The sequence below is a fragment of the Macaca mulatta genome, chromosome 14 (genome assembly GCF_049350105.2).
Source record: "Macaca mulatta isolate MMU2019108-1 chromosome 14, T2T-MMU8v2.0, whole genome shotgun sequence".
NCBI lineage: Eukaryota > Metazoa > Chordata > Mammalia > Primates > Cercopithecidae > Macaca > Macaca mulatta.
The window spans coordinates 11,372,478-11,397,146 of NC_133419.1; the positions used below are offsets into that span (position 1 = coordinate 11,372,478).

Here is a 24,669-nt window from a genome sequence, read left to right on the forward strand (position 1 = left end):
GGAAGGCCTCCAGACCCCGGATATTTTAAGCACAGATGTTTCCATTCATAAGCCCAGGAAGTCCAAGGAGGGAGAAGCTATCCTGGCCCCTAGCAAGCTTCCTACTCCCTGCATGTGACTTTCATCTCCCCCAGGGGAGGGGGCTGGTGTAGGGCAGGTCTGGAGAGCTGGGAGACATCATTCTGGCCCCCTCTATACCCCTCCCTTCCTCCCTTTCTCTGTCCATTGGGAGGCAGAAGACAGGAAATGACTGCCATGGATGTGGTATGATTTTTACCAAAACAGCATTTTGCAGCTCGGGCCCGTGCTGTTCGCAGCTGTTTTCCTCTAATACCAGCCAGGTGGCCGCCTCCTGTTCCCCTCCCCATCCCTTCGTATGACTTCAGCCTTCGGATTCTAAGCGCCTGGCTGCTTTCCACATTCCATTCCCCTCCAGAACCCAGGCATCCTGGGCTCCAGCTGAAACCATTGCATGTGGTTTTCCCGATCCCTGGCCCCGTGACTCAGTCCCTCTGAAGGGAGCAGCCCTCTTTTTTGGCAATCACCGGGGAGGTGGGGGGAGGAGGAGGGGAGCTAGGTGATGACATCACAGTCGAAGGTTATAAAAGCTTCCAGCCAAACAGCATTGAAGTTGAAGATACAACCTGACAGCACAGCCTGAGATCTTGGGGATCCCTCAGCTTAACACCCACAGACATCGGCTGGTGGATTCCCGCTGCATCAAGGCCTACCCACTGGTGAGGAGCTGCTATGGGCCAGAGAGGAGGAGGAGGGCAGGCAGGGGCCAGGACTCCTTGGACAGGATTTGCACAGATAGCAGGTGGGGAAGGAGGATTCCAGCGTCCCTATTTTTTTCTCTTTTGTTTAAAAAAAATGCGGCTGTGCTTACAATATTTCTCTCTACTGTTCTGTTTTCTCACTTCTGTCTCATTTCTGAGTTTTTGCCTGTGTCACTGACAGATACATGTTTTTGTTGAGTTGAGGTCTCACTCTGTCACCCAGGCTGGAGTGCTGTGGGGTGATCATGGTTCACTGCAGCCTTGAACTCCTGGGCTCAAGTGATCCTCCTGAGTAGCTGGGACCATGTGCATGTGGACTATATTTTTAATATTTTTTAATTTTTTAATACTTAATTTTTAAATACTTTTTTTTTGTAGAGATGGGGTCTGTGTTGCCCCAGCTGTTTTGGAATCCTGGCCTGAAGCAATCCTCTTGCCTTGACCTCCCCAAAGTGTTGGGATTATAGGCATTCCCAGCTTTGTTACTTGTTTGGCTTAGATCTTTTCTCTGGGTGGCAGCTAGCAAATATCCTACCGTTCTTCCCTGGGCTAAGTAAATCATTTCCTCCTCTCCCCCAGCACTTTATTAACTGTTTCTAATACTTAACACATGCTGATCATGCATCTGTCTCACGTGTCAGACCATGTTTTCTTTTTTGTCTAAAACCAAGCACATAGCCTGGACTCAGAAGTTGGTTGACAAATAAGTGTGTCTGCCTCATTCCAACCTCTTTCCTCTTCTGGTCCCCCGTTGCATTTTCCTGTCCAGACAGAGGACATGGCAGGCTTTCGGGCTGAACAGGCTTTATCTAACCACCCCTTCCCTTCCAGTCTCCATGCTGGGCTCTCCCTGCCTTCTGTGGCTCCTGGCCGTGACCTTCTTGGTTCCCAGAGCTCAGCCCTTGGCCCCTCAAGACTTTGAAGAAGAGGAAGAAGATGAGACTGAGACGGCGTGGCCGCCTTTGCCGGCTGTCCCCTGCGACTACGACCACTGCCGACACCTGCAGGTGCCCTGTAAGGAGCTACAGAGGGCCGGGCCGGCGGCCTGCCTGTGCCCAGGACTCTCCAGCCCTGCCCAGCCGCCCGACCCGCCGCGCATGGGAGAAGTGAGCATTGTGGCCGAAGAGGGCCGCGCAGTGGTCCACTGGTGTGCCCCCTTCTCCCCGGTCCTCCACTACTGGCTGCTGCTTTGGGACGGCAGCGAGGCTGCGCAGAAGGGGCCCTCGCTGAACGCTACGGTCCGCAGAGCCGAACTGAAGGGGCTGAAGCCAGGGGGCGTTTATGTCGTTTGCGTGGTGGCCGCTAACGAGGCTGGGGCAAGCCGCGTGCCTGAGGCTGGAAGAGAGGGCCTCGAGGGGGCCGACATCCCTGCCTTCGGGCCTTGCAGCCGCTTTGCAGTGCCGCCCAACCCCCGCACTCTGGTCCACGCCGCCGTCGGGGTGGGCACGGCCCTGGCCCTGCTGAGCTGTGCCGCCCTGGTGTGGCACTTCTGCCTACGCGATCGCTGGGGCTGCCCGCGCCGAGCCGTCGCCCGAGCAGCAGGGGCGCTCTGAAAGGGGCCTGGGGGCATCTCGGGCACAGCCAGCCCCACCTGCGGCGTTCAGCCCGGCTCCTGGAAAGAGGGGAACCCGCTGCCTCCAGGGAGGGTTGGACGGTGAGCTGGGAGCCAGCCCCAGGCTCTAGAGCCACAGCAGAGTCATGGTTCTCTGGGCTGAGCGCTTGTTTAGGTCCGGGACTTGGTGCTGTTTCCTGGCTGAGGTCTGGGAAAGAATAGAAAGGGGCCCCCAATTTTTTTTTTTTAACGGTCAGATAGTAAATAATGTAACCTTTGCGGTTTAAGAGGATAAAATGGAGAATATTATGTGGGTATTTATATGACCTTTGTAACCATTTATAAAGGAAAAACCACCCGACATAGTAATGCGAACCTAGAGTAGCAGCTACTCCGGAAGCTGAAATGGGAGGATCTCTTGAGCCCAGGAGTTTGAGTCCAGTCCAGCCAGGGCAACACAGCCAGACGCCCTTGTGTTTTGTTTTGTTTTGTTTTGTTTTTTGAGAAGAAGTCTCCCTCTGTTACACAGGGTGGATTGCAATGACACGATATATGTCGGTTCACTGCAACCTCCACCTCCTAGGTTCAAGTGATTCTCCCGTCTCAGCATCCTAAGTAGTTGGGGTTACAGGTGCCCACGACCATGCCCGGCTAATTATTGTGTTTTTTTAGTAGAGATGGGTTTTCACCATGTTGGTCAGCCTGGTCTCAAACTCCTGACCTCAGGTACTCCACCCACCTTGGCCTCCCAAAGTGCTGGGATTACAGGCGTGAGCCATGGTGCCCAGGCAGACCCCCTTCTTTAAAGATGTAAAATCATTCTTAGTCCGTGGGCCTTACAAATCAGGTCACTGGCCCATTGCTTGTAGTTAGTTGATCCATATCATGCACCCTCAAAACGGCTCTGTCAATGAGTGTCTTCAGTGGGATTCTGAGAATAAATTTATATTCTTGCTAGGTAGAACAAAACAAAAATGACAGTAATATCAAGGAATTTCTCATCCCTTTTTTCCCTCCATTTGTATTTATTGCATATCCACTGTAAAAACATTAAAGGATCTTTAAAAGGAAGTAATGTTTATTGTTTACGATTATTTTCAAATCACTGTCCACACACCCACTTTTCAGAATAGTATACATACTTCTGTCGCCCAGGCTGGAGTGCAGTGGCACGGTCTCGGCTCACTGCAAGTTCTGCCTCCCGGGTTCAACCCATTCTCCTGCCTCAGTCTCCCAAGTAGCTGGGACTACAGGTGCACACCACCATGCCCAGCCGATTTTCGTATTTTTTTTTTTTTTAGGAGAGTCAGGGTTTCACCATGTTGGCCAGGATGATCTCGATCTCTTGACCTCGTGATCTGCCCGCCTTAGACTGCCAAAGTGTTGGAATTACAGGCCTGAGCCACCGCGCCTGGCCTTGAATTTTTTTTTAATTAAATGAATGCAGAAGTCTGTTTTGTGTTACTACACAGTATAATCCTCACCTGTGTGGATATTATTATTATTTTATTCATTTATTTATTTATTTTTTGAGATGGAGTCTCGCTCTGTCACCCAGGCTGGAGTGCAGTGGCTGATCTCAGCTCACTGCAAGCTACGCCTCCCGGGTTTACGTCATTCTCCTGCCTCAGCCTCCCGAGTAGCTGGAACTACAGGCACCCGCCACCACGCCCGGCTAGTTTTTTGTATTTTTTTAGTAGAGACGGGGTTTCACCAGGATGTTAGCCAGGATGGTCTTGATCTCCTGACCTCGTGATCCGCCCGCCTTGGCCTCCCAAAGTGCTGGGATTACAGGCTTGAGCCACCACGCCCAGCCTGTGTGGATATTACACCTTTTTAAGTTATATATATATATATATGTGTGTGTGTGTGTGTATATTTTATAGAGACGGGGGGAGGGGTCTCACTATTTTGCCCAGGCTGGACTTGAACTCCTGGGCTCAAATGATTCACCCTCCCCCCCGCGTCGCCTCCCAAAGTGCTGGGATTACAGGCCATTATAATTTTTTCTAATTATAAAAGTAACACATGGGCTGGGTGCAGTGGCTCACACCTGTAATCCCAGCACTTTGGGAGGCTGAGGTGGGCGGATCACGAGGTCAGGAGATGGAGACCATCCTCGCTAACATGGTGAAACCCTGTCTCTACTAAAAATACAAAAAATCAGCCGGGCTTGGTGGCGCGCGCCTGTAATCCCAGCTACTCAGGAAGCTGAGGCAGGAGAATCGTTTGAACCTGGGAGGTGGACGCTGCAGTGAGCTGAGATCATGCCACTGCACTCCAGCCTGGGCGGTGTAGCGAGACTCCGTCTCAAAAAAAAAAAAAAAAGTAACACATAAGGCATAAGGCATGTATGCCTGTACCTAACACTTTGGGAGGCTAAGACAAGAGGATGGCTTGAGACCAGGGGTTCAAAACTAGCTTGGGCTAAATATCAAAACCTTAACTCTACAAAAAATTTAAAAATCAGGACGGGTGCAGTGGTTCATGCCTGTAATCCCAGCACTTTGGGAGGATGAGGCGGGCGGATCACCTGAGGTCGGGAGCTCAAGATAAGCCTGACCAACATGGAGAAACCCCGTCTCTACTAAAAATACAAAATTAGCTGGGCGTGGTGGTGCATGCCTAAAATCCCAGCTACTCGGGAGGCTGAGGCAGGAGAATCGCTTGAACCCGGAAGGCGGAAGTTTCAGTGAGCCTAGATCACACTATTGCACTCCAGCCTGGCCAACAAGTGTGAAACTGTGTCTCAAAAAAAAAAAAAAGAAAAGAAAAAGGCCAGGCACAGTGGCTCATGCCTGTAACCCAGCACTTTGGGAGGCTGAAGCGGCTGGATCACCTGAGGTCAGGAGTTAGAAACCAGCCTGACCAACAAGATGAAACCCCATCTCTACTAAAATACAAAAATTAGCCGGGCGTGGTGGCAGGTGCCTATAGTCCCCAGCTACTTGGGAGGCTGAGACTAATTGCTTGAACCCAGAAGGCGGAGGTTGCAGTGAGCCAACACCATGCCACTGCACTCCAGCCTGGGCTACGGAGTGAGACTCCATCTCGAAAAAAAAAGAAAATTATTCATTATAGAACCTCCATAATAAATTTAGAATACTATGTTATCCTGGCTGGGCTTGGTGGCTTACACCTGTAATCCCAGGACTTTGGGAGGCCAAGGTGGGCGGATCACTTGAGGTCAGGTGTTCGAGACCAGCCTGGCCAACATGGTGAAACCTCATTTCTACTAAAAATACAAAAAATACCTGGGTGTGGTGGCGGGCGCCTGTAATCCCAGCTACTCGGGAGGCTGAGGCAGAAGAATCGCTTGAACCCGGGGGGCAGAGGTTGCAGTGAGCCAAGATTGTGCCACTGCACTCCAGCTTCGGCAATGAGTGAGATTCCGTCTTTAAAAACAAACAAAAAAAAAGAATACATTTGGCTGGGCGCGGTGGCTCAAGCCTGTAATCCCAGCACTTTGGGAGGCTGAGATGGGCGGATCACGAGGTCAGTAGATCGAGACCATCCTGGCTAACATGGTGAAACCCCGTCTCTACTAAAAAAATACAAAAAACTAGCCGGGCGAGGTGGCGAGCGCCTGTAGTTCCAGCTACTCCGGAGGCTGAGGCAGGAGAATGGCGTAAACCCAGGAGGCGGAGCTTGCAGTGAGCTGAGATCCTGCCACTGCACTCCAGCCTGGGCGACACAGCGAGACTCCATCTCAAAAAAAATTAAAAAAAATAAAAAAATAAAAGAATACATATATTATCCAGAATACACTTGTTATAACACTTCAGCGAATAACCTGTGCCTTTTATTTTTAGTTTTTCTTTTTTTTCTCTTTTGTCCCTGTGCCTTTCACTTGATTCCTGTATTTCCTCAGCATTAATTAATTAATTAATTATTATTATTTTTTTTTTGAGACGGACTCTCGCTCTGTCGCCCAGGGCTGGAGCGACACTGCAAGCTCTACTCACTGCAAGCTCCACCTCCTGGGTTCACGCCATTCTCCTGCCTCAGCCTCCCGAGTAGCTGGGACTACAGGTGCCCGCCACCAGGCCTAGCTAATTTTTTTTTTTTTTTTTTTTTTTTTTTGAGACGGAGTCTCGCTCTGTCGCCCAGGCTGGAGTGCAGTGGCCGGATCTCAGCTCACTGCAAGCTCCGCCTCCCGGGTTTACGCCATTCTCCTGCCTCAGCCTCCCGAGTAGCTGGGACTACAGGCGCCCGCCACCTCGCCCGGCTAGTTTTTTGTATTTTTTAGTAGAGACGGGGTTTCACCGTGTTAGCCAGGATGGTCTCGATCTCCTGACCTAGTGATCTGCCCGTCTCGGCCTCCCAAAGTGCTGGGATTACAGGCTTGAGCCACCGCGCCCGGCCATCTAGCTAATTTTTTGTATTTTCAGTAGAGACGAGGTGTCACCGTGTTAGCCAGGATGGTCTCAATCTCCTGACCTCGTGATCCGCCCATCTTTGCCTCCCAAAGTGCTGGGATTACAGGCATGAGCCACCGTGCCTGGCCTTCCTTAGCGTTCATTTATTTACAAATAATGAGAGGTCATATTATATCATTATTATTACTATTTATTTATTTCATTTTCTGAGATGGAGACTCTGTCTCAAAAAATAAATTAAATAAATAAAATAAAAAAATAAAGCCTATGTTTGTCACTGCACCGTGGAGAGGCAACATACATAGTGGTTTAGAGAACACACACTGCCTTGGGTTGAATCCTAGCTTTGTTATTTACTTTGCGACTTTAGGTAAATTATCTCATCTTGGCTGGGCATCGTGGCTCACGCCTGTAATTCCAGCACTTGGGAAGGCCAAGACGGGGATGGCTTGAGCTCGCAAGCTTGAGACCAGCCTGGGCAACATGGCGGAACCCTACCTCTACTATAATAAAAATACAAAAGTTAGCCAGGCATGGTACATGCTACTTGGGAGGCTGAGGTGAAAGGATGGCTTGAGCCTGGGAGAAGGAGGTTGCAGTGAACCAAGATTGTGCCACCACTCTCCAGCCTGGGCAATAAAGCCAGACCTTGTCTCAAAAAGAAAAACCACTTTTCCTTTTATTTTTTGAGACAGCCTGTCACTCTGTTGCCAGGCTGGAGTGCAGTGGCACAATCTCAGTTCACTGCAAACTTGCCTCCCGGGTTCAAGTGATTCTCCTGCCTCAGCCTCCCAAGTAGCTGGGACTACAGGTGTGTGCCACTACGCCTGGCTAATTTTTTGTATTTTTAGTAGAGATGGGGTTTCACCATGTTAGCCAGGATGGTCTTGAACTCCTGACCTCGTTATCTGCCCACCTCAGCCTCCCAAGGTGCTGGGATTACAGGCGTGTCCAGCCAAACAGGTAGATCACCTGAGGTGAAGTAGGTAGATCACCTGAGGTGAGGAGTTCAAGATTAGCCTGGCCAACATGATGAAACCCCTCTCTACTAAAAAATACAAAAATTAGCCAGGCATGGTGGTGGGTGCTTATAATCCCAGCTACTCGGGAGGCAGAGGCATGAGAATTACTTGAGCTTGGGAGGCAAAGGTTGCAGTGAGCCGAGATCCCACCACTGCACTGTAGCCTGGGCGACAAAGTGAGACCATGTCTCACACACACACAAAGTGAAGTGGAGCACAAAGTAATCAACAATGACTCACAGCAGCCAGGATAAATGCTTAATGGGTTAAATACTGTAGCTAGAAGGCAGAGAGCAGTGGTCAAAGCAGGCTTTTCTTAGAAGGCAAACCCTGAATCCTGAAAAACTCCTGGGAGTTAGTTTACTAAGTGGAGAGACAGGACATCCTAGGCAGAGAGACTGGTTGGTGCTCAGGCCAAGAGGAGGGTGAAGTCTGGTTTGCAATATGCACAGCTTACCCTCAAGTGGTGGGCAATGAAACTGAACAAAAACAACCAGCATTTACATACTCTGCCTTCCCAGGCACCAAGGTAGGTGCTATTGTGATCTCCACTTGAGAGGGGGCTCTAACCCCCCTGCCCCCAAAAAAAGCCGGGGTAGGGGCAGAAGGAAGTCAGACTACTAGCATTTAAATTGTCCTAGATGGCTGAGTATGGTAGCTCATGCCTTTAATCCTAGTACTTTGGGAGGGCGAGGCAGGTGGATCTCTTGAGCTCAGGAGTTGGAGACCAGACTGGCCAATCTGGCGAAACCCTGTCTCTACAAAAACTAGAAAAATTAGGCTGGGTGAAGTGGCTCATACCTGTAATCCCAGCACTCTGGGAGGCCGAGGTGGTTGGATCATGAGGTCAGGAGTTCAAGACAAGTCTGGGAAAGATGGTGAAACCCCGTCTCTACTAAAACTATGAAAATTAGCCAGGCGCGGTGGCAGGCACCTGTAATCCCAGCTACTCGGGAGGCTGAGGCAGGAGAATCGCTTGAACTCAGGGCGGGCCGAGGTTGCAGTGAGCTGAGATTGTGCCCCTGCACTCCAGCCTGGGCTACACAGTGAGATTTTGTCTCAAAAAAAAAAAAAAAAGAAAAGAGAGAGAGAGAAAAGAAAAGAAAAATGAGCCAGGTGTGGTGGCATGTGCCTGTAGTCCCAGCTACTTGGGAGGCTGAGGTGGGAGGATAGCTTGAGCCCAGGAGGATGGGGTTGCAGTGAGCCAAGATTGCACCACTGCACTCCAGCCTGGGCGACAGAGCCAGATCCTGTCTCAAAAACAAAAACAGCTGGGCGTGGTGGCTCATGCTCGTAATCCCAGCACTTTGGGAGGCCGAGACAGGCAGATCACTTGAGGTCAGGAGTTGGAGAACAGCCTGACCAACATGGAGAAACCCTATCTCTATTAAAAATACAAAAATAGTTAGCCTCTTTGGCTCACGCCTGTAATCCCAGCACTTTGGGAGGCCGAGGCAGACGGATCACTTGAGGTCAGGAGTTCAAGACCAGCCTGACCAACATGGTGAAACCCTGTCTCTACTGAAAATACAAAAATTAGCTGGGCATGGTAGCAGGCACCTGAAATCCCAGCTACTCAGGAGGCTGTGGCAGGAGAATCGCATGCACCCAGGAGGCGGAGGTTGCAGTGAGCCGAGATTGCGCCACCGCACTCCAGCCTGGGCGACAGAGCGAGACTCCCTCTCAAAAAAAAAAAAAAAAATTAGCTGGGCGTCGTGGTGGGCGCCTGTTATTTCAGCTATCCGGGAGGCTGAGACAGGAGAATTGCTTGAACCCGGGAGGCGGAGGCTGCAGTGAGCCGAGATCGCGCCATTGCGCTACTGCACTCCAGCCTGGGCAACAAGAGTGAAACTCCATCTCAAAAAAAAAAAAAAAAAAAAAAGAGTAAGTTGTCCTAGATGGTGGAAGTGTCACGGAGTTTTAAGCAGGGAGGTGAGGACAGGATTACATCATTGTGTTTTGCAAAGATCCCTTTGGCAGTCAGGCAGAGGATGGCTCAATTCCCCAGAGAGAATGAGCGGACCAAAGAGCAAGTACATTTCTTCGGCTCCTGGCAAACATTGCCAAAGAACTTCCCAAAGCGTTGCGCTAAGGGACTATATTCCTTCCAATTTCTAAGGAGGGTGAGGCAGGATGAAGTTCCGGGAACTGGCTTCATTCCGCCCACGGGTTTCAGAGCCGCACCAGCTTTCTTCCCCACAGCAGCCCGGAGCCTTGGCTTGGTGGGTTGCCTCCCTGTTCCCGCCCACAAAGTCCTGGCAGCAAGGCCAGAAGTTTTCTGGTTCTCAGCGGCACCCGTCGACGTCCGCCCCCACGTGACCCAAACAGATCCGGTACTTCCGCTTCCCCTCGGCTTTCTTCTCGTCGGTGTCCCTGGCTGCTATAGAGCCGGGTGAGAGAGCGAGCGCCCGTCCGCGGGCGTCGAGGGCGGGTTGCCTCGCGCTGACCCTTCCCGCCCTCCTTCTCGTCACACACCAGGTCCCCGCGGAAGCGGCGGTGTCGGCGCCATGGCGGAGCTGACGGCCCTTGAGAGTCTCATCGAGATGGGCTTCCCCAGGGGACGCGCGTAAGGGAGTTCCCCAACCCCGGCCTGCGGGGGTGGGGGGCCGCGGACCTGTCCTGGCCTTTGCGCCAGCCTGACGGTCACCATGGCTCGTGGGCGCTATTCATGGTGTTTCTGCCCCCAGGGAGAAGGCTCTGGCCCTCACAGGGAACCAGGGCATCGAGGCTGCGATGGACTGGTGAGCGCTCGTCTTGGGTGGCGGAGAATTGGGGGCTAGCGGAAGGGGCAGCCTCAGAACTAACCTCCCCGCCGACTTTCCCTGCCAGGCTGATGGAGCACGAAGACGACCCCGATGTAGACGAGCCTCTAGAGACCCCCCTTGGACATGTCCTGGGACGGGAGCCCACTTCCTCAGAGCAAGGCGGCCTTGAAGGTCCTGACTGAGGGACACCGTGTGATTATTCAGGAGGGTCCGAGGAGAATCTGAAGGGATAATAATACCAATTGTTTGTTTGTAGGATCTGGTTCTGCTGCCGGAGAAGGCAAACCCATTTTGAGTGAAGAGGAAAGACAGGAACAGACTAAGAGGTACAGTAAGAACAGCCTCACATCTCTGAGGGTCGTCTTCCACCTCGCCCCGGTACACATCTGGTCAAAGAACCTTGACCTTTCCACATTTCCTCTTTCTTGGCATTTTCTTTTCCTTTTCTTTAATCTACTTTGGGATATATGTCGCCTAATTTTGTTTATGGTAAACTTTGCACCTTCTCACTCTGTCCATTTCTCTTGAGCTGTTTTCTCTTGGCAACACAGGATGTTGGAGCTGGTGGCTCAGAAGCAGCGGGAGCGTGAAGAGAGAGAGGAACGGGAGGCACTGGAACGCGAACGGCAGCGCAGGAGACAAGGGCAAGAGTTGTCAGCAGCACGACAGCGGCTACAGGAAGATGAGATGCGCCGGGCTGCAGAGGAGAGGCGGAGGGAAAAGGCCGAGGAGTTAGCAGCCAGGTCTAGGCAATCGAGATGATGGATAGCAGATGAGAAAGAAATCAAGATTTGCTTTGTTGATGTCTGACCTAATTTCCTCTTGTCTACATTCCAGACAAAGAGTTAGAGAAAAGATCGAGAGGGACAAAGCAGAGAGAGCCAAGAAGGTAGGTGATTGAGAAGACGCCACGGGTAATGGAGTGGGCAGGTTAGTAAATCTTTTCCAGCTTCAGAGGGAAATCTTGGGCTTACATGATGTGTTTCACCTGAGGGTGGGTGAGTACCTGATTGAGTGTTTTGCTTTGCCCTTTAGTATGGTGGCAGTGTGGGCTCTCAGCCACCCCCACCGGCACCAGAGCCAGGTCCTGTTCCCTCTTCTCCCAGCCAGGAGCCTCCCACCAAGCGGGAGTATGACCAGTGTCGCATACAGGTACTTGATTCTGATTCCTATCTTCCTCCTGGGACCCCTTTGTTGCCTGTTAAGGTTCCCATTTCAGAGCTTTTTTCAGTTAATGTGCCGTTTGCCAAATCTCTCCCTTCTTTGTAAATGACTTTTGAAATCCTATCTACTCTTGGGAAAGGTATCAAATTTCATCTGCCCCAGTCATATTTAAACCCATACGTCCCTCTCACTCAGCAGTTACCCTTTTACTTGTTCATGTTTTTATTTGATTTATTATGCAGCTATCTGGTGATGTGGTATTTATCCAGATTCTTTTATATAATCTTACGCTTGTCTTTCTTAGGTTGTGAGGGAGCTGGGAGTCTCTCATCCACACTTAGTAAAGCAGAGCCTAAGTGGCTGTTCATTTGGTGCTTTAAATAGTAGTTGTGCTGGTTCAATCTAAGAAGGAGGGGCCAGCTTTAGCTCTTTGCCTTACTTGGGCACCTCATTGAGTTTTGATGCCCACAATACTGAGTATCTCCCTTGCCCTTTAGGTCAGGCTGCCAGATGGGACCTCACTGACCCAGACGTTCCGGGCCCGGGAACAGCTGGCAGCCGTGAGGCTCTATGTGGAGCTCCACCGTGGGGAGGAACCAGGAGGAGGCCAGGACCCTGTGCAGTTGCTCAGTGGCTTCCCCAGACGGGCCTTCTCAGAAGCTGACATGGAGCGGCCTCTGCAGGAGCTGGGTATGGCTGCAAGACTAGAAACCAGGACTTGGGGGAGTAGGGAGGCATGCTTGGGAAAAGGAGGGATGCAAAGAGAAGGGGTTTTGTGAACATGGTGCAAGGCCAGGAATTTTGGGAGCAAAAACCAAGTATCCTTGTGGTTCAAGCCTGTTTTCTTCCATTTTTAGGACTCGTGCCTTCTGCTGTTCTCATTGTGGCCAAGAAATGTCCCAGCTGAGGGCCTTTGTCCCATCGTCCCTCTGTGACCCCTTCATCTTTGATAAGCACTGACATCTCCTTCCTAATAAATAGACCCTGAGTTCTGTACGTGCCTGACTCCTTCCTGAATGGCTGGGAGGGAAAAAACCAAGGCAGAGGAAGAGGCTAAAAGGGAACACATTTGCAGCAGACCCTCTTCCTCATCTTTAGTTTCCAACAAAGACACTTGTTTCTAATCTCTGGGTCTGATTAACTGCTGGGGAAGTTGAGGAGGAGAGGTGCTAAAAGGAGTGGAGAGTACAATGGATGGCACCTTTTACTCCTATGGTAAGACGGAACATAAAAGCCCAACTGCTGCTGCTTTTTTATTTATTTATTTATTGAGAACACAAGAGTGCCTTTTTTTTGAGACAGAATCTTGCTCTGTGGGCCAGGCTGGAGTCAGTGGCGCCATCTCGGCTCACTGCAAGCTCCGCCTCCCAGGTTCGCGCCATTCTCCTGCCTTAGCCTCCCGAGTAGGTGGGACTACAGGTGCCCACCACCACACCCAGCTAATTTTTTGTATTTTTAGTAGAGATGGGGTTTCACCATGTTAGCCAGGATGGTCTCGATCTCCTGACCTTGTGATCTGCCCGCCTCAGCCTCCCAAAGTGCTGGGATTACAGGCATGAGCCACCGCGCCCAGCCAGAAGAGTGCCTTTTCATTTTAAAAATGTTTGGAAATGGGTACAACTTTGATACAGCTTCGGGGTGCTCCAGACACCCATGGCCACTTCATGTAAACCACTGAGAATTTGAGAATTTTTTTTTTTTTGAAATGGAGTCCTGCTCAGTCACCCAGGCTGGAGTGCAGTGGTACGGTATCAAACCACTTCCTGAGTTCAAGGGATTCTCCTGCCTCAGCCTCCCAAGTATCTGGGATTATAGGTACGCACCACCATGCCCAGCTAATTTTTTGTATTTTTAGTAGAGACGGGGTTTCACCATGATGGCCAAACTGGTTTCAAACTCCTGACCTCAGGTGATCTACCCGCCTCGGCCTCCCAAAGTGCTAGGATTATAGGTGTGAGCCGCCGTGCCCAGCCACCACTGACAATTTCTAGAGCACTTTGAGAGACAATACAATATGATGATCAAATTTTGTAATTAAATCTAATGAGGGCAACACACTTCTCAAATACGAGATGTGTCGACTGGGGGCTCCCCTACTCTAAGGTATTCACAAGGAGGCAGATAAACAGTTTTTTTTTGAGATGGAGTTTCGCTCTGTTGCCCAGGCTGGAGTGCAATGGAACGATCTCGGCTCACTGCAACCTCTGCCTCCCGGGTTCAAGCGATTCTCCTGCCTTAGCCTCTTGAGTAGCTGGGATTACAGGCATGCACCTCCATACCCGTTTTTTTTTTTTTTTTTTTTAAGTAGAGACAGGGTTTCACCTTGTTGGTCAGGTTGGTCTTGAACTCCTGACCTCAAGTGATCCGCCCACCTCTGCCTCCCAAAATGCTGGGATTAGTCGTGAGCCACTGTGCCTGGCCAGATAAACAGTTTCTTTATTCATCCTCCTCCTCCTCTTCATCTTCCTCTTCCACCTTTTTCCAGGCAACTTTAGCAGGACCCTTTGCACCATCAAACCTTCCTTTCGACTTATGGTCAGCAACATCCTTCTTACATTTTTCCTTCAGCTTTGCTACCTTAGTGATGTCATTTAAGTTATTTCACATCTCACCCAGAAAACCTAGCTTCTTAATAGAATAGGGATAATAGTGCCTGTTTCTTGGGATTGTCATGAGGGTTACATAATGCTGGTGTAAGATGCTTTAGCATAGTGCCTAGTACCTAATAAATCCCCAGTAAGCATTAGCTACTAAAAGGATAATTTTACTTACTTATTTGAGGTGGAGTCTCACTCTAGCTCCCAGGCTGTAGTGCAGTGGTGTGATCTCGGCTCACTGTAACCAACGTCTGCCGGATTCAAGCGATTCAGCCTCAGCCTCTTTTTTTTTTTTTTTTTTTTTTTTTTGAGACGGAGTCTTGCTCTGTCACCCAGGCTGGAGTGCAGTGGCCGGATCTCAGCTCACTGCAAGCTCCGCCTCCCGGGTTTACGCCGTTCTCCTGCCTCAGCCTCCCGAGTAGCTGGGACTACAGGCGCCCGCCACCTCGCCCGGCTAGTTTTTTTGTATTTTTTAGTAGAGACGGGGTTTCACCGTGTTAGCTGGGATCGTCTCTCCATCTCCTGGCCTCGTGATCCGCCCGTCTCGGCCTCCCAAAGTGCTGGGATTACAGGCTTGAGCCACCGCGCCCGGCCCTCAGCCTCTTTAGTAGCTGGGTTTGCAAGTGTGCGCCACCACACCTGGCTAATTTTTTATATTTTTAGTAGAGATGGGGTTTCACCATGTTGGCCAGGCTGGTCTCAAACTCGTGACCTCAAGATCTGCCTGTCTCAGCCTCCCAAAATCCTGGGCTAAAAGGGTAATTTTTTTCTTTTTTGAGACAACGTCTTGCTCTGTCACCCAGGCTGGAGTGCAGTGGCATGATCTCGGCCCACAGTAACCTCTGCCTCCTGAGTTCAAGCGATTCTGCCTCAGCCTCCTGAGTAGCTGGGACTACAGGCATGCGCCACCATGCCCAACTAATTTTTGTATTTTTAGTAGATACAGGGTCTCACATGTTGGCGCTTCTCTCTGCTTTTTAAAACCAAGAAGCACTGATGAGCTTCTCTGATAGCCCCTCCAGCTGCTGATCACCCCACCCTGGTGTCCTGTCAAACTGCTCCTGACTCCTCCTCTCCTTCCTGGGCTAGGGGAGAGGACACAGTTACTCTGTAAAGATCTGAAAAGAGCACCAACGCTCATATCTGGGTTTATACCCCAGTGTTAGAAAGATTTATTTGGGGCCAGGCACGGTGGGTCATACTTGTAATCCCAGCACTTCGGGAGGTCGAGGCGGGCAGATCACCTGAGGTCAGGAGTTTGAGACCAGCCTGGCCAACACGGCAAAACCCTGTCTCTACTAAAAATACAAAGATTATCCTGGCCTAGTGGCGCACCCCTGTAGTCCCAGCTACTTGGGAGGCTGAGGCAGGAGAATCGCTTGAACCTGGGAGGCGGAGGTTGCAGTGAGTTGAGATAGCTCCATTGCACTCCAGCCTGGGCAACAACAGAGAAACTCTGTCTCAAAAGAAAAAGAAAAAGAAAGAAAAGCTTTATTTGGTGTTCTGACTTTAATAACAGCAGCCTTTTTTTCCATTGCAATCTTGCTTGGGAACCAGAGGATAGACAAAAGAAGAGCAACTTGGTTGGCTAGGCTGTGGGGCTTTGACCCCACTTATTTCATCCTCTCAGTGGCAACTCCAATAAATCCTGACCGGATTCAGAGATTGGAGACCACTTTACATTTCTAAATTAATTTTTTACACTAATCCTCATAGTTATGACCTTTCAGAGAACAGGACTGAGGTTTGTAACATGCTGGAGTTGAACTAAGATCTGTGACTCAAAGCACACTCCTTTTACTTCTAGTAAGTCAGCCTCCTAAGCTTGTTTAACCAGAGGTTAAATAACGGGCACAGAAAGCACTGTGGCATATGTTAAGTGCTAGATGTTCCTCCAATCTCGCTCCAAGGACAGGAGTCCTGAGTGTCCTCTGTAGGCATCCATTACTTCAAGATTTTCCAGGATAGTTCAGATTTCAGGAATGTCCCACGGTTATCCCGGGAAGTACACTCCAACCTGACACCACATGACCTGTTTTGAAAATGTGGTTGGCAGGGTGCAGTGGCTCAGGCCTGTAATCCCAGCACTTTGGGAGGCCAAGGCGGGTGAATCACCTGAGGTCAGGAGTTCGAGACCAGCCTGGCCACATGGTGAAACCCGCCTCTACTAAAACTACAAATATCAGCCAGGCGTGGTCGCGGACGCTTGTAATCCCAGCTACCTGGAAGGCTAAGTAAGAACAGCTTGAACCCAGGAGGCGGAGGTTGCAGTGAGCCAAGATTGCGCCACTGCACTCCTGCCTGGGCAACAAGAGCAAGGCTCCATCTCAAAAAAGAAATAGAAACTGTGGCCGCAGCAGGGTGAGGTGGTTCACGCCTGTAATCCCAGCACTTTGGGAGTTCGAGGCGGGTGGATCACCTGGGTCTGGAGTTCGAGACCAGGCTGGCCAACATGGTCAAACCCTGTCTCTAATAAAAACACAAAAATTAGCTGGGCGTGGTGGTGCGCGCCTGTGATCCCGGCTACTCGGGAAGCTGAGGCAGGAGAATCGCTTGAACCCGGGAGGCAGAGGTTGCAGTGCGCCGAGATCGTGCCACCGCACTCCAGCCTGAGTGGCAGAGAGCGACTCCGTCTCAAAAAAAAAAAAAAAGGAAAGAAAAAAAAGAGAATGTGGTCGAGATACCTATTGAGATCAGCTTCTTCTGGTGGGATGGGAGAGGTAGCAGGTGCAGGCCATGCCCCCAAGCACCGACCACAGGTCTCTAAGCATTGGTAGGTGTCGACTGCAGGGCTCATTCTGGGTGGAGGAACATGATTTATTGATTCTTTCAGTTAACCACATCCGACTCGCGTCTCGGCCCTGGCCCGCTTTGCGGACTTTAAAGCAATCAGTCCAGGGTTTGGGGGGAACGTGCTCACCCGACGGCAGCTCACAGGACCCTGGAGAGGCCTGGGCATGGCATCTCGGCCGGACTCCCCGCTGGGCCCACGAAGGAGAAAGCCTGCATCGGATTCCTGCGCCCGAGCCAAGGTCCCAGCGCCCACAGGGTCAAGTCCGGTCTCACGGTGACCTCCCGCCGGCGCCGCCTTCGCTAACCATCCAGTTCTTCCTCCAGGCCACGTTCTCCTGTGTGGTCGCTGCCTCCTGCAGAGTGGCCACCAATAGCTGCTGGGTCTTGGCCATCTCCTCCCTGCTCCGCGGGTCCTGCAGTGGCATCTCCTGAGGGCAGGAAGGGGAGTTCGCAGGAGCTCCAGTCCGGGGCTCTCCACCCGCCCACCCATCCTCGGGATGACCAGTTGCTTCTACCTTTAGCATTTCCTGCTTCCGCTGCTCTCCGGGGGTCACGATAGCAAGGAGCGCGAAGCCCACGCCAGCCCCTGCGCCCAGCACTGCGACTGTGATCAGCATTTTCCGCAAGGACTCCATGGCCGCCTGCACAACCAGCAGGGCGCCCACCGGAGTTCACCGCAGCCGCGAGCCGTACCCGCGCGGTCTCACTGCCCCTTCGCGCAGGCTAGAGCGCCCTATAGCAGAAACCATAGATAAACGGCCGGCTAGAGAGGACCCGCTCAAGGAAACGTTTAGAATCTGGAGCGCCGGGATCTCAGGTTTAGCTGAGGGGGTTGAGGGTGTCCAAGAAGTGCTGGCGCCAAGGGCTGAGCGTGGGCACCCTGTGTCCTCAGTTCCGGGGTGGGATTGCTAGGGGAGAGTGCGTGTCTTCATGGTTGCCGTGGGTTTTATGATTGCCCATTTTTCTGTCTTCCAACGTTTCCCGATCAGTAGGGGCCCGAGCTGTGCTCTGTGGTTTCCTGCAGTCACCCGCGCGTTTTCAACACAGCGAAGGGAGGTCATACACATACATATCCCTCTCCATCCCCTCAACTCTGGAACAAACACTGAAAGTCAAGTGTACTGGTTGGAGAAATGGGTAATAGTAACTTATCTTTAACATTTATTTTACAAACAACCTGTTCCTTTTCTCGTTATGGTACACACTTGGTATTGTCTAGGGCTTTTTTGGTTTTGTTGTTAGTGTGTGGGCGTGGTTTTGTTTGTTTTTGGAGACAAGGTCTCGCTCTGTCGCCCAGGGTTGGAGTGCAGTGGCGATCATGGTTCACTGAAGCCTCGACTTCCAGGGCCCAAGGGATCCTCCTGCCTCAACTTCCCGAATAGCTGGGATTACAGGCGTGCACCACCACGCCCGGCTGGTATTGCTTTTTGTTTTGCTTTGTTTTCTTCTTTTTCTTTTTTTTTGAGACGGAGTCTCACTCTGTCACCCAGGCTGGAGTACTGGGGCAGGATCTTGGCTCACTGCAAGCTCCGCCTCCCGGTTTCACGGCATTCTTGCCTCAGCCTCCCGAGTAGCTGGGACTACAGGCGCCCGCCACCACGGTCGGCTAATTTTTGGTAATGTTAGTAGAGACGGGGGTCTCACCATGTTGGTCAGGCTGGTCTCGAGCTCCTGACCTCGTGATCCGCCTACCTCGGCCTCCCAAAGTGCTGGGATTACAGGTGTGAGCCACCGTGCCTGGCTGTTTTGTTTTCAACTAAAAGGCTGGATTCGTTTAACATACTGAATTCTGCTTTACAGAAGAAAACGCCTTTTAGCTGTGTGACTGATTACAGGCAAGTTCTTGTGCCCCGGTTTCTGCATCAGAAAATGAGCTTATAACAGTACTTGTCTCACAGTTTTAGGAGAATTAAATGAGTTATATGTAAAGCAAAACAGCTCCTGACAAAGAGTAAACACCATATAAATATTCATTAAATAACATACAAACATGCCAGGTTGGGAAAATCAGTAAGCAAAGGAGTCAGGAAATTCCAAGTTGGTTATCACAACTCTTGGCCCACAGGGCTTTTTTTTTTTTTTTTTTTTTTTTGAGACGGAGTCTCGCTGTCGCCCAGGCTGGAGTGCAGTGGCCGGATCTCAGCTCACTGCAAGCTCCGCCTCCCGGGTTTACGCCATTCTCCTGCCTCAGCCTCCCGAGTAGCTGGGACTACAGGCGCCCGCCACCTCGCCCGGCTAGTTTTTTGTATTTTTTAGTAGAGACGGGGTTTCACCGGGTTAGCCAGGATGGTCTCGATCTCCTGACCTCGTGATCCGCCCGTCTCGGCCTCCCAAAGTGCTGGGATTACAGGCTTGAGCCACCGCGCCCGGCCAACCCACAGGGCTTTAATCCAGGTGCCCTTGTCTCCTACCCTTGCTGCCATCCCAGTGTCTCCAGGGAGTAAGTAGAAATAAAGATCCGATCTCACGTCTTGGGCATTTTCCCCTCCCCTGAAAGCCCATAATCACTTAGCACAGTCAGAGCTTAAGGCGCCAGGCTCCAAAGAAGATTAAAGGAACAGTTTGTGGGCAGGAATACCCTCCTCTGAGTTCAATCATCTTGCACTCTAAGAATCACCACCATGGCCCTTGTGCCAGGGAGAAGCAAGGAGGATGGGCTTTGGACTACAAATAGCCCAGGCTCCTCCCAGCATCCAGAGTCCCAGGCTGCCCAACCCTCTCTGGGACAGAGGAAAAGTTGGCAAGGTTGAAGGTCACTGGCATATTCAGGTTATACTTCCCCACCCTGTGTCTGGCAGCTGGCTTACCCTCCAATCTGGCCCAACCTCCTTGCTGTCCCTATTCAGGATTTCTCTCAAAAGTCCCATCTGCTGTCTATTGTGGTGGAAGCCTCTGAGGTGAATGAAGAGAGTGGGGATCTCCATTGGCCCCATGAGGAGCTGCTGCTGCTCACTGATGGTGAGGAAGAGGATGCTGAGGCCTTCCTCCAAGACCAAAGTGAAGAGCCAGGTGAGGCAGGTGGCTCATTCAGGGGGCCACTGTGATCTGAATGTTCTGGGCAGAGCCAAGATGGAAGTCAGTTATCACCCCTGCATTCCGCAGTGCCAGGCACACCGCAGGTGCTCAATAAATGTGAAGATGTGGGAGAGAAAAGTCAAGGCAGTTGGCAAAGTTGAATTATAGAGAGCAGTTCTGGTATCAGAATGGGTGCCATCCTTTAATCTGTACTTTCTTTTTTTTTTTTTTTTTGAGACAGAGTCTCCTTCTGTTGCCCAGGCTGGAGTGCAGTAGCGCCACCTTGGTTCACTGCAAGCTCCGCCTCCCGGGTTCACGCCATTCTCCTGCCTCAGCCTCCCGAGTAGCTGGGACTATAGGCACCCGCCACCTCGCCCTGCTAATTTTTGTATTTTTAGTAGAGATGGGGTTTCACTGTGTTAGCCAGGATGGTCTTGATCTCCTGACCTCGTGATCCGCCCACATTGGTCTCCCAAAGTGCTAGGATTACAGGCGTGAGCCACAGCGCCCAACCTTAATCTGTACTTTCTTTTTTTTTTTTTTTTTTTGAGACGGAGTCTCGCTGTGTCGCCCAGGCTGGAGTGCAGTGGCCGGATCTCAGCTCACTGCAAGCTCTGCCTCCCGGGTTTTTTTTACGCCATTCTCCTGCCTCAGCCTCCCGAGTAGCCGGGACTACAGGCGCCCGCCACCTCGCCCGGCTAGTTTTTTGTATTTTTTAGTAGAGACGGGGTTTCACCGTGTTAGCCAGGATGGTCTCGAACTCCTGACCTCGTGATCCGCCCGTCTCGGCCTCCCAAAGTGCTGGGATTACAGGCTTGAGCCACCGCGCCTGGCCTGTACTTTCAAAATATTTACATTGCTACGGGAAAAGATAAAATTATCCCAAGACAGGCCGGGCAATTTTTTTTTGTATTTTTACAATTTTTTTGTATTTTTAGTAGAGACAGGGTTTTACCGTGTTAGCCAGGATCGTCTCGATCTCCTCACCTTGTGATCCGCCCGCCTCAGCCTCCCAAAGTGCGGGATTACAGAAATGAGCCACCGTGCCCGGCCACGTCTGTGTACTGTTAAATAAGCTACTTTTTTTTTTTTTTTTTTTTAAAGACAGAGTCATGCTCTGTCACCCAGATTGCAGTGCAGTGGCAGGATCTCGGCTCACTGCAACCTCCGCCTCCCAGGTCCAAGGAATTCTCCTGCCTCAGCCTCCCAAGTAGCTGGGACTACAGGCTCACACCGCCATGCCACGCCTGGCTATTTTTTTTTTTTATTTTAGGAGAAACAGGGTTTCACCATATTGCCCAGGCTGGTCTCAAACTCCTGAGCTCAGGAAATCTGCCTGCCGCCGGGCGCGGTGGCTCAAGCCTGTAATCCCAGCACTTTGGGAGGCCGAGACGGGTGGATCACGAGGTCAGGAGATCGAGACCATCCTGGCTAACACGGTGAAACCCCGTCTCTACTAAAAAAAAATACAAAGAACTAGCTGGGCGAGGTGGCGGGCGCCTGTAGTCCCAGCTACTCGGGAGGCTGAGGCAGGAGAATGGCGTAAACCTGGGAGGTGGAGCTTGCAGTGAGCTGAGATCCAGTCACTGCACTCCAGCCTGGGCGACAGAGCTAGACTCCGTCTCAAAAAAAAAAAAAAAGGAAATCTGCCTGCCTCAGCCTCCCAAGAAGCTACATTTTTTTGAGCATTTACTATGTGCCAGGTACTATGCTAAACACTTTTACTTCATGATTTTCAGAAAAACCCAATGAAGGTACTTCCCCTTTATAAATGAGAAAATTGAGACTGCGAGGTTAGGCTGTTAGTGATAAAATTGCTCTATATTTTCATAAGCAAAGAATACCACATTAATTTTTAGCACGAGTACAGCAGCTTATCACAGCCCATTGCAGCTTCCACCTCCCAGGGCTCAAGCAGTCCTCCCAGCTCAGCCTTCTGAGTAGTTGGAACTACATGCCTGTGCCACTATCCCTGACTAATTTATTTTTGTAGTTAGGGGTGTCACTTGATTGCCAGGGCTCAAACTCTTGGGACTCAAGCAATCTGCCCACCTTGGCCTCCCAAAGTGCTGTGATTATAGGAATGAGCCAGTTTTGTAATTTGATAATGTATCAGTAATATTTTTCTCCCTTCTCCTCCTCCATCCCAGGCTGGGCTTGGAGCCCACAGAACACTTAACGCTGGACTTAGCTGGGGGCAGACCAGGATGATGAAGATGCTTGTTGGATTCTTGAGGACACTAAGTGTCTGGAAGCCACCAACCACTGTCCCTTCTGGGACTCAGCAACAGGCTCCTGTGTTTGTTGAAGTGGCTTTGTGGAATATTCTTGTCTCCTGCCTCCTAATAGCTTTGAGGGTAACCATTGTTCCCTCCCTCTCAAACATCTCATCCAGGTTTATGAAGCTCCTTATACCCATCCTCTCACAATCTACTTTTACAGGTGAGAAAAATGAGGCTTACAGTTTAGGCCACTAGATTATACAAGTCAGTTGGCGCCGGGGTTTGGATTCAGTTCCTGTCTGCTGCTTTTAGGAGCTCCAGTTAGTTGAAACTGGGGAAAGACCCACTTTTACCTTCTCTTTTCAGCATTCATCTTGTGCTAAATACTGCACACATCATTGTATGCAATCTCTGTAACCCCAGATTATTCCCACTCTGCAGATGAGTAAACTGGGGAACAGAAACATTCAGCAATATGGTACCCAGCTAGTAAATGTGGAAGCCAGGACTCACTTTGCAGCCAGATAGCTTGCAAAGACAATAGTTCTTCAGCCCTCTCCTTGCCCACAGAAATACTAGGGTTAGGACTACTAAAATGTCTTTAATGACAGCCTTGAATCAAGTAAGCAAAGTAGGTGATGCCCCTGAAAGGGCCTAGCTCCTGCACAGTCACAGCCCAGCCATGGGACCCTTGTTCCAGGCAGGGCAGTCGCACATCAGGGTCCTCATCCGAGAACTGAATTAGGGTCCCCTGAGGGTTTAGAACCCGCAAGCATTCTGATAGCAGCTGGTAAGCCCTAGGCAGACCTCCCCTGGCAACAGCATCCCAGGTGCCCTTGTCCAGCAGTAGTTGGAAAGAGCCTGAAGAAGCCACAGACCCCAGGTTCTGGGCATCGGCCTGCATGAAGTGGAGGCTGGAGGCAGGGTGCCCAGGGCATAGAGGTGTTCGGCCTTGGCCACCCTCCAGGAGGCTGTTCATGTAGGCCACAGCCACAGGAGAAAAGTCCACCCCTAACACATCCACTGGGTGTGGAGATTTGGTGTAGAGGCCTGTACATAGGCTGGAGGTCCCACAGCCCACATCCAGCACCCGCAGAGGAATGGCAGCCCGTGCCTCCTGCAGCAACGGTAGTAGGAGCCCCTGGACTTCCTCGTATCCAAAGAACCAGTCGAAGGTGGGGACAGTGCCCAAACGGGGCTGGGCATGCAGCCGATCCCAGAGACAGCGGTCCGCCAGGCAGCTACCAGCCAGTGAGTCTGTGGGCACGGTTGGAGGGTGTCACTCGGTCTATCTCGCCACTGCAAAAACGGCGCATATACACACTGGGGTCTTTTTTTTTTTTTAAGACAGGGTCTCACTCTGTAACCCAGGGTGGAGTGCAGTGGCACAATCATGGCTCACTGAAGCCTCCCCTTCCTGGGCTCAGGTGATCCTCCCACGTCAGTCTCCTGAGTAGCTAGTACTCCAGGCGCCATCATGCCCGGTTAATTTTTTTGTAGACGGGGGTCTCGCTATGTTATCCTAGGCTGGTCTCGAACTCCTCGGCCAAGCGATCTGCCCACCTCAGACTGGCAAAGTGTTAGGATATCAGCCGTGAGCCACCGCAGGGTCTGAGAACCACAATTTCAGGGACTACACTCCTGAGTCACGAGGAACCCACCCTGCCCTCCCTACTCTGCTCCCACCTCCCTACCCGGAAAGGGGCGGCACGTCCCCATCATCAGGCTCGGCAAGTGGAGCATTCGACGCAGCGCAGCCATCTGGAGCTTCGTTAAGTTCGATCAGAGAACCTTGTGTGAAGCGTCCACCCTACTCCATCCAGAGGCCCGAGGTCCAGGGGAAGATCTGCAAATTCCGCGTAGCGAAAGGCAGCATACAGCTTCCCCAAATTCTGCAGTCTCGGGAAAAAGAACGCGGACACAGACTGACTATGGTAGGAACGGCCTTTATTGGCTGCAGCGGTAAGTGGAAGAGGGGATACAGCGTCCGCAGACCTGAAATCAAATGAGAACATGTGAGCAACCCCATGGAGGAGCCAGCTGGATCTCGGTTGTGCCGGTCCGAGATTCCCGGTGTCCCGGCGCTTGAGGATAGAACCAGCGGATGGGAAGCCGCCGGCACCGAAGACAGGACGCCGAGGGGGCCAGAGCCCTTTCCCTCTTCCTCCGCACATTACGGGGAGCGGTACCACAAGCCCGATCCCCGCCAAGAAAAGGAGGATCCTGAGGCCTAGCTCAGAGCCTTCCGCCCGACACCCATGCCACTCCCGGCCGCCCAATCCTGCTACTACACAGAAACCTCACCTACTCGCTCACCTCCCTCCGAAAGGTCTTGCGCACTGCGGAGCTCCTTTATATAGGCCAAGGACCCGCCCCCGAAT

The 24,669-nt window shown here is 51.4% G+C and overlaps 6 protein-coding genes and 1 non-coding gene across 13 annotated transcripts in view; 3 read left to right on the forward strand and 4 right to left on the reverse strand.

The window, feature by feature from the left end:
- TAF6L (TATA-box binding protein associated factor 6 like) overlaps window positions 1-24,669 on the reverse strand; it is a 180,559-nt gene that overhangs the window by 100,873 nt on the left and 55,017 nt on the right. The gene's annotated exons all lie outside the window — the stretch shown is intronic.
- LRRN4CL (LRRN4 C-terminal like) lies at window positions 300-3,402 on the forward strand. 2 transcript variants are annotated; one of them, NM_001194709.2, is given in 2 exon segments: window positions 300-737; window positions 1,611-2,628. In NM_001194709.2, a coding segment is annotated over 1 exon segment (717 nt). In that variant the 5' UTR covers window positions 300-737; window positions 1,611-1,615; the 3' UTR covers window positions 2,333-2,628.
- Window positions 10,090-12,657, forward strand: UBXN1 (UBX domain protein 1). 3 transcript variants are annotated; one of them, XM_015113962.3, is made up of 9 exons: window positions 10,090-10,298; window positions 10,420-10,473; window positions 10,562-10,668; window positions 10,754-10,823; window positions 11,049-11,240; window positions 11,335-11,386; window positions 11,533-11,649; window positions 12,159-12,351; window positions 12,519-12,657. In XM_015113962.3, exons 1-9 carry the CDS (start codon window positions 10,240-10,242, stop codon window positions 12,566-12,568), a joined length of 894 nt encoding a protein of 297 aa, XP_014969448.1. In that variant the 5' UTR covers window positions 10,090-10,239; the 3' UTR covers window positions 12,569-12,657. The 3 variants fall into 3 exon arrangements, with proteins under 3 accessions (XP_014969448.1, XP_014969447.1, XP_077818708.1); XM_015113961.3 differs by lacking the exon at window positions 12,519-12,657 and having other exon boundaries at window positions 12,159-12,440; XM_077962582.1 differs by lacking the exons at window positions 10,562-10,668; window positions 10,754-10,823.
- On the reverse strand, window positions 17,120-17,738 carry UQCC3 (ubiquinol-cytochrome c reductase complex assembly factor 3). Its single transcript, NM_001261292.1, is given in 2 exon segments — window positions 17,120-17,479; window positions 17,567-17,738. Coding segments are annotated over 2 exon segments (279 nt in total). The 5' UTR covers window positions 17,687-17,738; the 3' UTR covers window positions 17,120-17,320.
- On the forward strand, window positions 19,673-22,512 carry LBHD1 (LBH domain containing 1). The gene is given in 6 exon segments (XM_077962607.1): window positions 19,673-19,749; window positions 19,751-19,820; window positions 19,898-20,060; window positions 22,217-22,232; window positions 22,234-22,262; window positions 22,265-22,512. Coding segments are annotated over 6 exon segments (603 nt in total).
- On the reverse strand, window positions 21,869-24,631 carry CSKMT (citrate synthase lysine methyltransferase). Of its 4 annotated transcripts, none has more exons than XM_015113757.3 (3): window positions 24,593-24,631; window positions 23,983-24,283; window positions 21,869-23,545 (listed from the first exon to the last, which is right to left on the reverse strand). In XM_015113757.3, exons 2-3 carry the CDS (start codon window positions 24,047-24,049, stop codon window positions 22,890-22,892), a joined length of 723 nt encoding a protein of 240 aa, XP_014969243.1. In that variant the 5' UTR covers window positions 24,050-24,283; window positions 24,593-24,631; the 3' UTR covers window positions 21,869-22,889. The 4 variants fall into 4 exon arrangements, with proteins under 4 accessions (XP_014969243.1, XP_077817485.1, XP_077817484.1 ...); XM_077961359.1 differs by having other exon boundaries at window positions 24,597-24,617; NM_001194712.2 differs by having other exon boundaries at window positions 22,875-23,545; window positions 24,605-24,616.
- On the reverse strand, window positions 24,360-24,508 carry LOC114672521 (small nucleolar RNA SNORA57). The gene has a single exon (XR_003722927.1). It is a non-coding gene; the product is annotated as a small nucleolar RNA SNORA57 (small nucleolar RNA).